This window comes from Rana temporaria, chromosome 5 (assembly GCF_905171775.1).
Source record: "Rana temporaria chromosome 5, aRanTem1.1, whole genome shotgun sequence".
In the NCBI taxonomy this organism is placed as follows: domain Eukaryota; kingdom Metazoa; phylum Chordata; class Amphibia; order Anura; family Ranidae; genus Rana; species Rana temporaria.
Window position 1 is genome coordinate 41,848,678 of NC_053493.1, and position 12,311 is coordinate 41,860,988.

The 12,311-nt window shown below is 43.8% G+C and overlaps 1 protein-coding gene across 1 annotated transcript in view; it reads right to left on the reverse strand.

Annotated features, from left to right (window-relative positions):
* Window positions 1-212: 212 nt before the first annotated feature.
* Window positions 213-12,311, reverse strand: part of C1QL3 (complement C1q like 3) — a 53,499-nt gene continuing 41,400 nt past the window's right edge. Inside the window, exon 2 of the mRNA XM_040352454.1 lies at window positions 213-1,146. Within this exon, the coding sequence (XP_040208388.1) occupies window positions 967-1,146 (180 nt within the window). The 3' untranslated portion in view covers window positions 213-966. The remainder of the gene's footprint in view (window positions 1,147-12,311) is intronic.

Genomic DNA, 12,311 nt, shown 5'->3' on the forward strand with positions numbered 1-12,311 from the left:
AAAACAAGATTGCTTTTTTTTAACCTATGGATAAATAACCGATGGCGCCCACACACGATCCGTTTGGTCCGATGAAAACGGTCCATCAGACCGTTCTCATCGGTTTGACCGATCGTGTGTACGCGGCATTAGTGTGCATATACCTAGCATGAAAAGTATCTGTTTAGAGATACAGATAAATTTGAACAACAGAATAAAATACAATGTGCTTATTCGGTATTAAATATAAACTTTATATGAACAAATTTAGCCACTTTTAATTTCATTTATATATGCATTTTAAAATAAGTCTGACAGAATATACAATAGTTTCATGGTTTTATGTGCAACCAATATACCATCTTTTTTTCAGGTTTAAGTATTTTTCATTTTCATAATTTTTTTTTTCCCACCGCTATTCAGAGTTGTTACTGTGCTTATATTAGGTATAGTCTCTGAAGCTAACACACCACCATCCAATCATCCAGCATCTCTTATTATTGCAGAACAGAGCCGGAAGACCATTCTTCCACCATACACCTAGTCCACTCCAAGCATCACCAATGGCAGGCAGGTCCAAAAGTTCAAAGCTGACAGATGACTATAACAGCGAAGATATAGGATATAGATTGATATATACTTGGGGGGGATTTTATTTTTTTTTGGTCTTTTTTTTTATATATACAAAAACTTTACTGTGTAGGATTTCATTCACACAGGCACACACAAGGAAATTTGGCTTTGGCGGTAAGGAAGGGTGACACATCTGTGTAACTTGTACAACATATATGGATATATTGGATTGGATATTTTGATGTCTTTCGAGGCGTTACTCAGGTAGCAGTGGATCTCCAGAGTGCGCATGGTCCCCATATTGATTAAGCGTCTTTTTTCGCCACTATAGTCAGCAGCCCATGGAGTTCATCACAACAGGGCCTGCAGAAGGTCAAAATAGTCAAATAGTTTATTCCAGAAATTGAGGTATCCTCAGTCGGCATAGATGATAAATCCAGAGAATGTGCTATATTTGTTATTATTGCCCCCGTGGGCTTTTCCACCATCCAGCTTGATATAGACCTCGTCACCCGGCTCTAGATGTAGGACCACGCTGTTGCTGGCATAGTCGTAGTTCTGGTCTGCGTCCTGAGCGATGGCGCTGGCTCGGACCTGAACAAGAGAGAAACAAAGCTGAATCATTCACATGTCTGTAAAAGTGGTTTCAATGCCAAGAGACAGCTTAACACGAAGAAGACTGCACACAGCGACTGCCAAAGGAACTGGTAAAGAAGCCAATTTGTCTTCTTTGTAGCAAGTTGTTATTAGAGATAGTGTTCATATTACCTTATTCATACCAGAGAGATTAAAGCTGAACCCCAGCCTTACCTTCAGGCCTCGTACACACGGCCGAGGAACTCGACGTGCCAAACACATCGAGTTCCTCGGCGAGTTCAGCCCTGAAGCCGCCGAGGAGCTCGGCGGGCCGAGAGCTCCCATAGAACAACGAGAAAATAGAGAACATGTTCTCTATTTTCTCGACGAGTTCCTCGGCGGTTCCATCGGGCCGAAAGTGTACAGACGACAGAGTTTCTCGGCAGAATCCGGCTCTGACCGAGTTTCTCGCCGAATTCTGCCGAGAAACTCTGTCGTGTGTACGAGGCCTCACCCTTGCAGGCTCTTCTCCTGCACTGAAACTGCACACTCTGGGGCAGATTCACATAGAATTAGATCGGCGCAGCGTATCAGAGATACGCTACGCCGCTGTAACTTACTTTTGGCTGGTTCGAATCCTGGACGAATACGCGCCGTAAGTTACGGCGGCGTAGTGTATCTCTGGCGGCGGAATACAAATCGGCGATTAGGGGGCGTGATTCATTTAAATGAAGCGCATGCTCCGTTTCTTAATTTCCCGCCGTGCATTGCGCGAAATGACGTCGCAAGGACGTCATTTTTTAAACTTAGACGTGACTTATGTGGGGGGGGGCCTACACCTGGAAGCTAAATTAATGGGCAGCGCTGCCAAAAGCGCCTGCAAAGCGTTTCAGCAAGAAACCGCAACACGGGCGCTTTTAACACTTTCGGCCGCTAGCAGGGGTTAAATCTGCCCTGCTACTGGCCGAAAAGCACCGCTAAAACTACAGTGAAGAGCCGCTAGAAGAGAAGCTCCAGTCGGTTATCTAAAAATGAAACGTCAGCAGCCACAAAAACTAATCAAACACTTACCTGTACCAGGATCCAGCGCTATACTCACCCGAGGGGGTGCCAGGGACCGTCTTCGGTCCTCGACGCCTGCATCTTACCTGTGGGCAATCAGCTGTGACAGGTTGCGGCTTCACACCTGGGTGCCCACTGTGCATGCGCATTGTGAAGGGTCCTGCAGTCTTCTAGAACCTGTGATGTCTCCCAGAAGACTGCAGGGAGGGAGGGGAGAAAAGAGAACTTCCGTTCAGATAGGCAAAAAAAAAAAGCCAAATGTCAGAGGAGTTGGGGGGGGGAGGCCTTAAAGTGGTACTTCCCTTTTCCACTTTAAATCATCTTTCTGTGGCCCTTAAGATGATACCGCTACATAAAAAAAAGGCAACTTCCAATTTAACGAAATGTAATTTTAACTGTGGAATGATTCGATTTCCTTCAACTTCCTGTCCTGGTTGCTGTCACACTATGTTAATAGGGCATTGTGCTCCTTCATTGTCCAATCACAGGCTGGGGCAAGTGCTGGATTACATAAGCGACTGACAATTACACATCCTTTGACAGCTACAAGATTCACATGTATTTATTTTGGCACATGTGACATTTTTTTGATAGAAATTGTTATTCATTTCAGCTAACCATAGAAAAATCAAGAATTACATCACATGGAAAATACAAACATCCAATGCATGTAATGCAGTAAGATATGTAGAAATAAAAGAAAAGATAAATAAATAATAAGTAAATATTAAATAAAAAGAGGAATTTTATTTTTGTTATAAAATTATTTTTAAATCAAGACCCTTTTAGGGTGCTAATCATGACAAAAAAATATTGTATGATACTGTGCAGCATTTTGGCTGTGTTTGGAGAAAATAGAATTCTGTGCGTTCAGGATTCCAATAGTTAAATGCAGCTAAACCTGTTTTAACCACTAGGGGGTCCGCACTATAGTCGAATGACGGCTACAGCGCGGACCACAATTGCCGGGAGGACGTCAATAGATGTCCTTCCCTTTGCGCACGCCCCCTGCAGCTGTGATCACCAAGTCACTGAGAGTCGGGTGATCACGGATCCGAGTAAGGGGCCGGTCCTGGTCCCTTACCACGTGATCCGCTTTCAGCCAATGACAGCTGATCACGTGATCAAAACAAAGCTCGGTAATCGTTTATTTTTCTCCTCGCGCTGACAGCGTGAGGAGAAAAAAAAGCCAATCACCGGCTGCTGAGTGAGGGACATCGGTCCCCAGTGGAAGAGGAAATTCTGCCTCATTAGGCCCCGTACACACGGACGGATTATCCGATGAAAACGTTCCGACGGACCGTTTTCATCGGTCATGTCCGCTGCCGGATTTCGGTCTGATGGCTGTACACACCATCAGACTAAAATCCCCGCGGAAAACAAACGCGGTGACGACATGGCCGCGCCGTCGCCGCGACGATGATGCGGCGACGTGGGTGGCCCTGGAAGTTCAAAGCTTCCACGCATGTGTCGAATCAGTACGACGCATGCGAGGGATGTCGGTCGGTCGGACGTGTCCGGTGAGTCTGTACAGACGACCGAACACGTCCGACGGACAGGTTTCCAGCGGACAGATTTCTTAGCATGCTAAGAAAATTGTATCCGCTGGAAACTGTCCGATCCGCCGGACAATTGTCCGCTCGGGCCTACACACGACCGGATCTGTCCGCTGGAACTGGTCCGTCGGACCAGTTTCAGCGGATAGATCCGGTCGTGTGTACGGGGCCTTAGTGGACACAAGTACCGCCTGCCAGTGCCACCTGCCAGTGCCACCTGCCAGTGCCCACAGTGACCACCAGTGCCACCTGTCAGTGCCAATCAGGACCACATATCAATGCCCATCACTGCCACCTAGCAATGCCCACCAATGGTGCCAGTCAGTGCCTCCTCAGTGCCACCTAGCAGTGCTGCCTATCAATGTCACCTACCAGTGCTAATCAGTGCCTATCATTTTCACCTATCAATGCCACCTATTAGTGCCAATTCTCAGTGCACACCAGTGCCACCTATCAATGCCCTTCAGTGCCACCCATCTGTGCCACCTCTCAGTTTTACCTCTCAGTGCCCACCAATGTCACTTCTCAGTGCCTACCAGTGCCGCCTATTGGTGCCCATCAGTGCCGCCTTATCGGTGCCCATCAGTGCAGCCTCATTAGCGTAAATCAATAAAGGAGAAAAATTACCCGTTTGCAAAATTTCATAACAAAATAAAAAAAGGTTCTGTATTTTTTTTTTACCAAAAATAAAAACCTTAGAGGTGATCAAATACCACCAAAAGAAATATCTATTTGTGGGGAAAAAATGACAAAAATTTCATTTGGGTACAGTGTTGTATGACCGCGCAATTGTCATTCAAAAAGTGAGAGCGCTGAAAGCTGAAAATTGGCCTGGGAAGGAGGGGGGTTTAAGCACCCAGTAAGCAAATGGTTAAAGCAGGAACATCTAAATGCAGGAAAAGATGAATGCAGGAGCGTCATTGTGAATGAGCCCTAACTTTTATTCTTTGGTGGTTTACAAGTCAAAGCGATGAGAAGACAGTTCTGAAAGTGGAGTTGTAAGATGTTTCTGCTTCCTTTCCCTTCATCCCTCCCTATGTATCCTGCGTCTGCTCACACGGCTAATATCAAACTGTGCTCTGTATCTAGGTCACATTCCTGTTTATTTTACCTATTCACAGCAAGTGACTGTGATCAATACCCACCGATACTGAAGACTAAATCTGTCATTTACTGCAAAATAGAACTACAGAGGAATAGTTTCAGCCTGCCCTTTATAGAAGATGTCCTCTTTTTATACCTATCATCAATAGATAGATAGATAGATAGATAGATAGATAGATAGATAGATAGATAGATAGATAGATAGATAGATACCGTATTTTCCGGCGTATAAGACGACTTTCTGGATGCAAAAAAATGCATCCAAAGTCGGGGGTCGTCTTATACGCCGGGAACGGTCTCCGTGCTGCGAGCGTCAATGATTTAAAAGACGCTCCTTCTTTTCAGAGTGTTCTGTGATAGGTGGAACACAAATCTTCCCAGCAGCGCCTCTGTTCTGTGTTCCTCCTATCACAGATGCCTTCTCATCCTCGGACGAGATGAGAAGACGTCCGTGATAGGCGGAACACAGAACAGAGGCGCTGCTGGGAAGATTTGTGTTCCGCCTAACACAGGACAGTCTGAAGAGAAGGCGCAGCTTTTAAATCATTGACGCTCACAGCACGGAGACTGTCACCGCACCACACCGCCTGCTATTCAGAAAAAAAGTGAGTAAATGCACCGTTTGCAGTGATGGCACAGAGAGGGGGCAAGTGATGGCACAGAGAGGGGGCAAGTGATGGCACAGAGAGGGGGCAAGTGATGGCACAGTGAGCAAGTGATGGCACAGAGAGGGGGCAAGTGATGGCACAGAGAGGGGCAAGTGATGGCACAGTGAGGGGCAAGTGATGGCACAGTGAGGGGCAAGTGATGGCACAGTGAGGAATGTAATGTAATGGCACAGTGAGGAATGTAATGTAATGGCACAGTGAGGAATGTAATGTAATGGCACAGTGAGATTTGAAAAAGCCTGTTTCTGTCAGCGGTTCTGGCTACCCCTCAGCTTCCAGAAAGACTAGTAGGAAGGGGGTAGTCTTATACGGTGAGTATATCCCAAAACCAACATTTTTCCTGGAAAATTAGGGGGTCGTCTTATACGCCCAGTTGTCTTATACGCCGGAAAATACGGTAGATAGATAGATACAGGGCATTCGGAAAGTATTTACAGCGCTTCACTTTTTCCACATTTTGTTATGGTACAGCCTTATTCTAAAATGGATTAAATTCATTTTTTCCCCTCAAAATTCTACAAACAATACCCTATAATGACAACATGAAAGAAACGTGTTTAAAATCTTTGCAAATTTATAAAAAAAAAAAAAAAATGCCATGTACATAAGTATTCACAGCCTTTGCTCAATACTTTGTTGAAGCACATTGGCACCAATTACAGCATTGAGTCATTTTGAGTATGATGCTACAAGCTTACAAGCTTGGCACACCTATTTTTGGGCAGTTTCTCCCATTCTTCTTTGCAGGACCTCTCAAGCTCCATCAGGTTGCATGGGGAGTGTCGGTGCACAGCCATTTTCAGATCTCTCCTGAGATGTTCAAGTCTGGGCTTGTTGTCCTATTGGGAGAAAAACCTTTGCCCCAGTCTGAGGTCCAGAGGGCTCTGGAGCAAGTTTTCTTCAAGGGTTTTCTGTACATTGCTGCATTCATCTTTCCTTCCGTCCTGACTAGACTCCCAGTTTCTGCCACTGAAAAACATCCCCTGTCTCCCATGCTGCCACCACCATGCTTCACTGTAGGGATGGTATTGGCCAGGTGATGAGTGGTGCCTGGTTTCCTCAAGACATGACACTTGCCATTCAGGCCAAAGAGTTTAATCTTTGTTTCATCAGGCCAGAGAATTTTGTTTCTCATGGTCTGAGAGTCCTGCAGGTGCCTTTTGGCAAACTCCAGGCGGGCCGTCATGTGCCTTTTACTGACGAGTGTCTTCCGTCTGGCCCCTCTACCATACAGGCCTGATTGGTGGAGTGCTGTAGAGATGGTTGTTCTTCTGGAAGGTTCTCCTATCTTCACAGAGAAACCCTGGACCTCTGTCAGAGTGACCATTAGGTTCTTGGTCACCTCCCTAACTAAGGCCCTTCTCCCCCCAATCGCTCAGTTTGGTCGGGTGGCCTGCTCTAGGAGGCATCCTGGTGGTTCCAAACTGCTTTTATTTACACTGTGCTCATTGGGACCTTCGATGCTGCAGAAATGTTTCTGTACCCTTCCCTAGATCTATGCCTCCATACAATTCTGACTCGGAGGTCTACAGACAATTCCTTGGACTTCATGGCTTGGTTTGTGCTCTGACATGCACTGTTATCTGTGAGGACCTTATATAGACAGGTGTGTGCCTTTCCAAATCATGTCCAGTCAACTGAATTTATCACAGGGGGACTCCAATCAAGTTGTAGAAACATCTGAAGGATGATCAGTGGACACAGGATGCACCTGAGCTCAATTGTGAGTGTCATGGCAAAGGCTGTAAATACTTATGTACACGGGATTCTTTTTTTTTTTTTTTTTAAATAAATCTGCAATAATTTTAAACAAACTTCTTTCATGTTGTCATTATGGGGTATCGTTTGTAGAATTTTGAGGAAAAAAATTAGATTTTTTTGTACTCACCGTAAAATCCGTAACCCACTTGTCAAGACTTGAAGAGGCTGTGTCCATCCATGGACAATGAGAGAAATTAATTTAATCCATTTTGGAATATAACCAGGGGTCAAGTCCTGGGGAAAAAAGTGTGGGAACTCCCACCCAAGATCCACTCCCCCACCTAAAAAAAAAAATGATACGCTCATATGCATAATTACTAAACCGCATGTTTTTTTTTTCCGATCCACTGTACCTTAGTAATCCTTTATGTTACTGGCCGCTTCCTGTATATGGATTCATCGAGTTATCGCAGGATTTAGAAAGAACTTTAAGCAAATTCTTTCTAAATCCCGCGATAACTCGCGGCAGACCTCCGCAATGTCTCCTGGGAACAATGACAAAAGTTCCCAGGAGACATTGCAGCATCGAGGAAGTGACGGAATACCCGCACACTACCCGATGAATCCATATACAGGAAGCTGCCAGTAACATAAAGGATCACTAAGGTTCGCCTGCCCCTGACAGTGACTCGAGCTGGGCATCGCCGCTTAGTGAAGGATTGGCTCGGCTGCTCTAGTCCTGCAAAGGGAACCGAGTTCCTGCTGTAAAAAAAGTGCAGGAACTCCGTTCCCGCGAGTTCCCGCAGGACTTGAGCCCTGAATATAACTGTAACATAACAAAATGTGGATAAACTGAGGCACACTGAAAACTTTCCAGGCGCACTGTAGATAGATAGATAGATAGATAGATAGATAGATAGATAGATAGATAGACAGATAGATAGGTATAGAAAAAGGTCAACAGCACCTGCAGCTGAGGCAAATAATGCCAGCAACCAGAGCCTTGCCTTCCAGGCTCACTATATAGTAGAAATCCAAAAGTGGTTGCAATGTATATATAATTTATTTAGGCATCCAAGAATAAATTACAAAAACATTGGTTTCGGGCAATATGACCTCTGTCAGGCCAACGAGGACTTATAGCATGAAACTGTTGTCGATGTGTTACATGTTTTTGTTAGATTGTTAAATAAATTATATATACCCTACAACCCGTTTTGGATTTTTGCTATAAATATATACTGTATCTACAGTACTATGCTAAAGTTTTAGGCAGGTGTGTAGAATTGCTTTAAAGAATGCTTTCAAAATATATAAATTAACCGCCTAAGGACCGCCTCCTGCACATTAAAAAAATAAAAACCGCAGAGGTGATCAAATACCACCAAAAGAAAACTCTATTTGTGGGAAAAAAAGGACGCCAATTTTGTTTGGGAGCCACGTCGCACGACCGCGCAATTGTCTGTTAAAGCGACGCAGTGCCGAATCGCAAAACCTGGTCGGGTCCTTTAGCTGCCTAAAGGTCCGGGTCTTAAGTTGTTAATGGTTTATTTTTATCAAATTAAAAAATGCAAAATGAGCGAATCGAATCAACATTTGGTGTAACTAGCTTCAAACCAGCATTAATTCTTACACACTTGCACACTTTATACACTTGCACACTTTATACACTTGCACAAAGTCACGGATTTTGTAGGATTACAGTCAGATGTATGATTAACCAATTATACCAGGTGTTAATGATCATCAACTACATATGTTACATACATACTGTAGGTTAAACACAGTCATTAATTGAATCAGAAACGGCTGTACAGGAGACTTACAACTGGGTGAGGAACAGACAGACTCTGCTACTAAGGTGAGGTTGTGAGAGACAGTTTCATGTCACAGGTCATGCACCATGGAAAGACTGAGCAAAGCAACAAGACACAAGGTAGTTATACTGCATCGGAAAAGAGAGATTAAAATTGCGCAAACCTATGTAATAAAATTCTGACGCACTCCACCTGTGTGCAATAAGATCCTGATACAATCAACCTGTGTGCAATAAAGTTCTAGTACAATCAAACTGTGTTGACTGTGGGACTCTCCCTCCTGATTGGCTGAGACACAGTAGCGGGTGCCATTGGCTCCCACTGCTGTCAATCAAAGTCAGTGAGCCAATGAAGAGAGAGAAGGGCGAGGCTGTGTCTCAAGGGACACACAGAGCAGCTTTTTGGCTCGGATGCCTCCATAGCTCTATACCACTGACCCTATAACTATAGAAGGCTCAGAATTACTTAGCTGCACTGTGGATGGAGTGGTATGGAGACTCTGGTCATAATTATCTACCAGCTGTTGCACCTGCAGGGCACTAATGAGGAAAGCTGCTGGGCCTGCACCCCTTTATGCCCGGTACACACGATGAGATTATATTACGAATAATCGTCCATTTTTTTTGCATGATAACCTCAGATCAAATCTGATGAGTTTACTAAAGTCACGAAAGTTCTCGTACGACGGAATAAAAATTTGGAGGTTATGTCATGTGTTGTAATGCATCTGTATTGCATTTTTGAACGTCAGCTGTACTGGTCCAACAAAAATCGTACGATGTGGCATTGTACAAAAAAAAATGACGTGTATGTCCGATCAAATAATATTGTATAAACTGTCCTGATTGGATCTCGAAAGCTCTGTACCAACGATCAGATTATCTTACGTCCGCTCCGATACAGGCATTGTTCGTATGATTTTTTGATCGTGTGTACCGGGCATTAGACATTTTCCTATCGGAAGTATCTCACCAAAAAATTAATTTTTATTGCAGGGGATGCCAACAATCTGAGGTGAGGTGTATCTTATTGTAGATTTCTGGGAAAATCAGTGAGCCAATCACAAGCAGGAAACAATGTTTCTGGGGGGGGGGAGTGCTGACACATAGGGGTAGATTCACAAAGGAGATTCAACGGTGTATCTCCAGATATGCCGTCGTATCTCTGAGTCTGGCCGGTCGTATCTATGCGCCTGATTCATAGAATCAGTTAGGCATAGATTTCTATTAGATCCGACCGGCGTAAGTCTCTTACGCCGTCGGATCTTAACTGCATATTTACGCTGGCCGCTAGGGGCGTGTACGCTGATTTACGCCTAGAAATATGTAAATCAGCTAGATACGCGAATTCACAAATGTACGCCCGTCCGACGCAGTACAGTTACGCCGTTTACGTTAGGCTTTTCCCGGCGTAAAGTTACCCCTGCTATATAAGGCGTATATGCGGCGTACCAATGTTAAGTATGGTTGTCGTTCCCCCGACGAAATGTGAAAAATTTACGTCGTTTGCATAAGTCGTCCGTGAATGGGGCTGGGCGTCATTTACGTTCACGTCGAAACCAATGACGTCCTTGCGGCGTACTTTGGAGCAATGCACACTGGGAAATTCCACGGACGGCGCATGCGCCGTTCGTGAAAAACGTCAATCACGTCGGGTCAGGGTTAATTTACATAACACACGCCCACCTTTTCACAAACTGAATTAGGCGGGCTTACGCCGGCCTATTTACGCCACGCCGCCGCAACTTTTTTTGGAGAATACGGCACTTGCCTGTAAAAGTTGCGGAGGCGTAACGTAAATAGGATATGTTACGCCCGCACAAACATACGCCATTCTACGTGAATCTACCCAATTCTGTATACAGAACACCTCCAGTTCGCCATATAGCATTTTACAGAAAATTGCAGAGCTGCAGATTGGAAAGGAAAGGTAATTTTTAATAAGATTCAATTACAATATGACTTGTGTGTATATGCTATATTATTTTTCCTTTATTTGCAATTTTTTCCTCACAAAAGTGGAGTTACCCCTTAAATTGGATATCGACTATAGATCAATTGTTCCTATTGGGAGATTGATTATAAAATAAATCGATCATTTATGGAACCGTGTATGGCCACCATAAAGATGGAAAGAGCAGCTGATCTGTAACCCAGAGTAGACAGGAAATAAAGATCTGCCAATCAAATGATAATACATAACATGACAAGCTTTATGCGCAGATCCTCGCAAGCAAGAAAAAGAGTGAGTACAACATGGCCGGCCATGACATCATAACTACCGACAAACTCCAATCCGCCACAATTATTTAGAAATGTGTTTTCGGCTGACGGGTCCACTTTTTACGTGGTTGGTAATTTCACATTTTGTGCATAATAAAAGAAAAGCTATAAAATAAAGGCTTTTCTCAGCAATTCTATTTACTCTTCACACTAAGAAAACAAACGTTCTAATTTTGTCTGCTTATAAGGTCAGTTTTTCCTATCATTGCACAGGCTATCAGAAAAAAAAAGCCTTTTATTGTTTTCCTCAGGATTAAATAAACCTTCTCTGTCTGCAGAAGATGCCCAGCAGCCGGCTTTGGTAAAAAGAATCCTCTAAGACGAAAATTCTTTATTTTTAAATAATGAGGACTCATTTTTAAAGGGGCAGTGCGGTAATAAATCCCAAAACGTAAATGTTTTATGTCAAAGCTTACCAATCATTCGATTTCTTTCTGTTTTTACCTGGTTAATTGGCCAGTTTTCCCCACTGACCACTAATATAAGGGACATTCTTCCCACTGGCCATCAATGTAAAGGGCATTCTTCCCAATGACCACCAATGTAAGGAGCATTTTTTACACTGGCCACCATTGTAAAGGGCATTCTTCACACTGGCAACCAATGTAAGGGCAATTCTTCCAATGCCCAACATTGTAAGAGGCATTTTCCCACAGGCTACCAATGAATTTATTTTAGCTGGGGTTCCCTTGAGACCTGATAATTATTTCAAGGGTTACACTGAGGTAGAAAGGTTGAGAATGGCTGGTTTAGAGTAATACTCAGTGGCACCTGCATCAGATAAGGAGAGTATTTACTGCTTCTTTAAAAGTTAACAGCTGTTTTAACATAAGGTAATATCACAGGATCACTCTACACCTATAATTATAATGACAAAAAAAGCCAAAAACACTATCATTCCACTAGTGAGACCAAAATTATACAGAAAATTCGAAGTGCCAGGATACATGACAGCAATTCTTTCATGCTGAAAACCCTGGGGCCCAAATTATT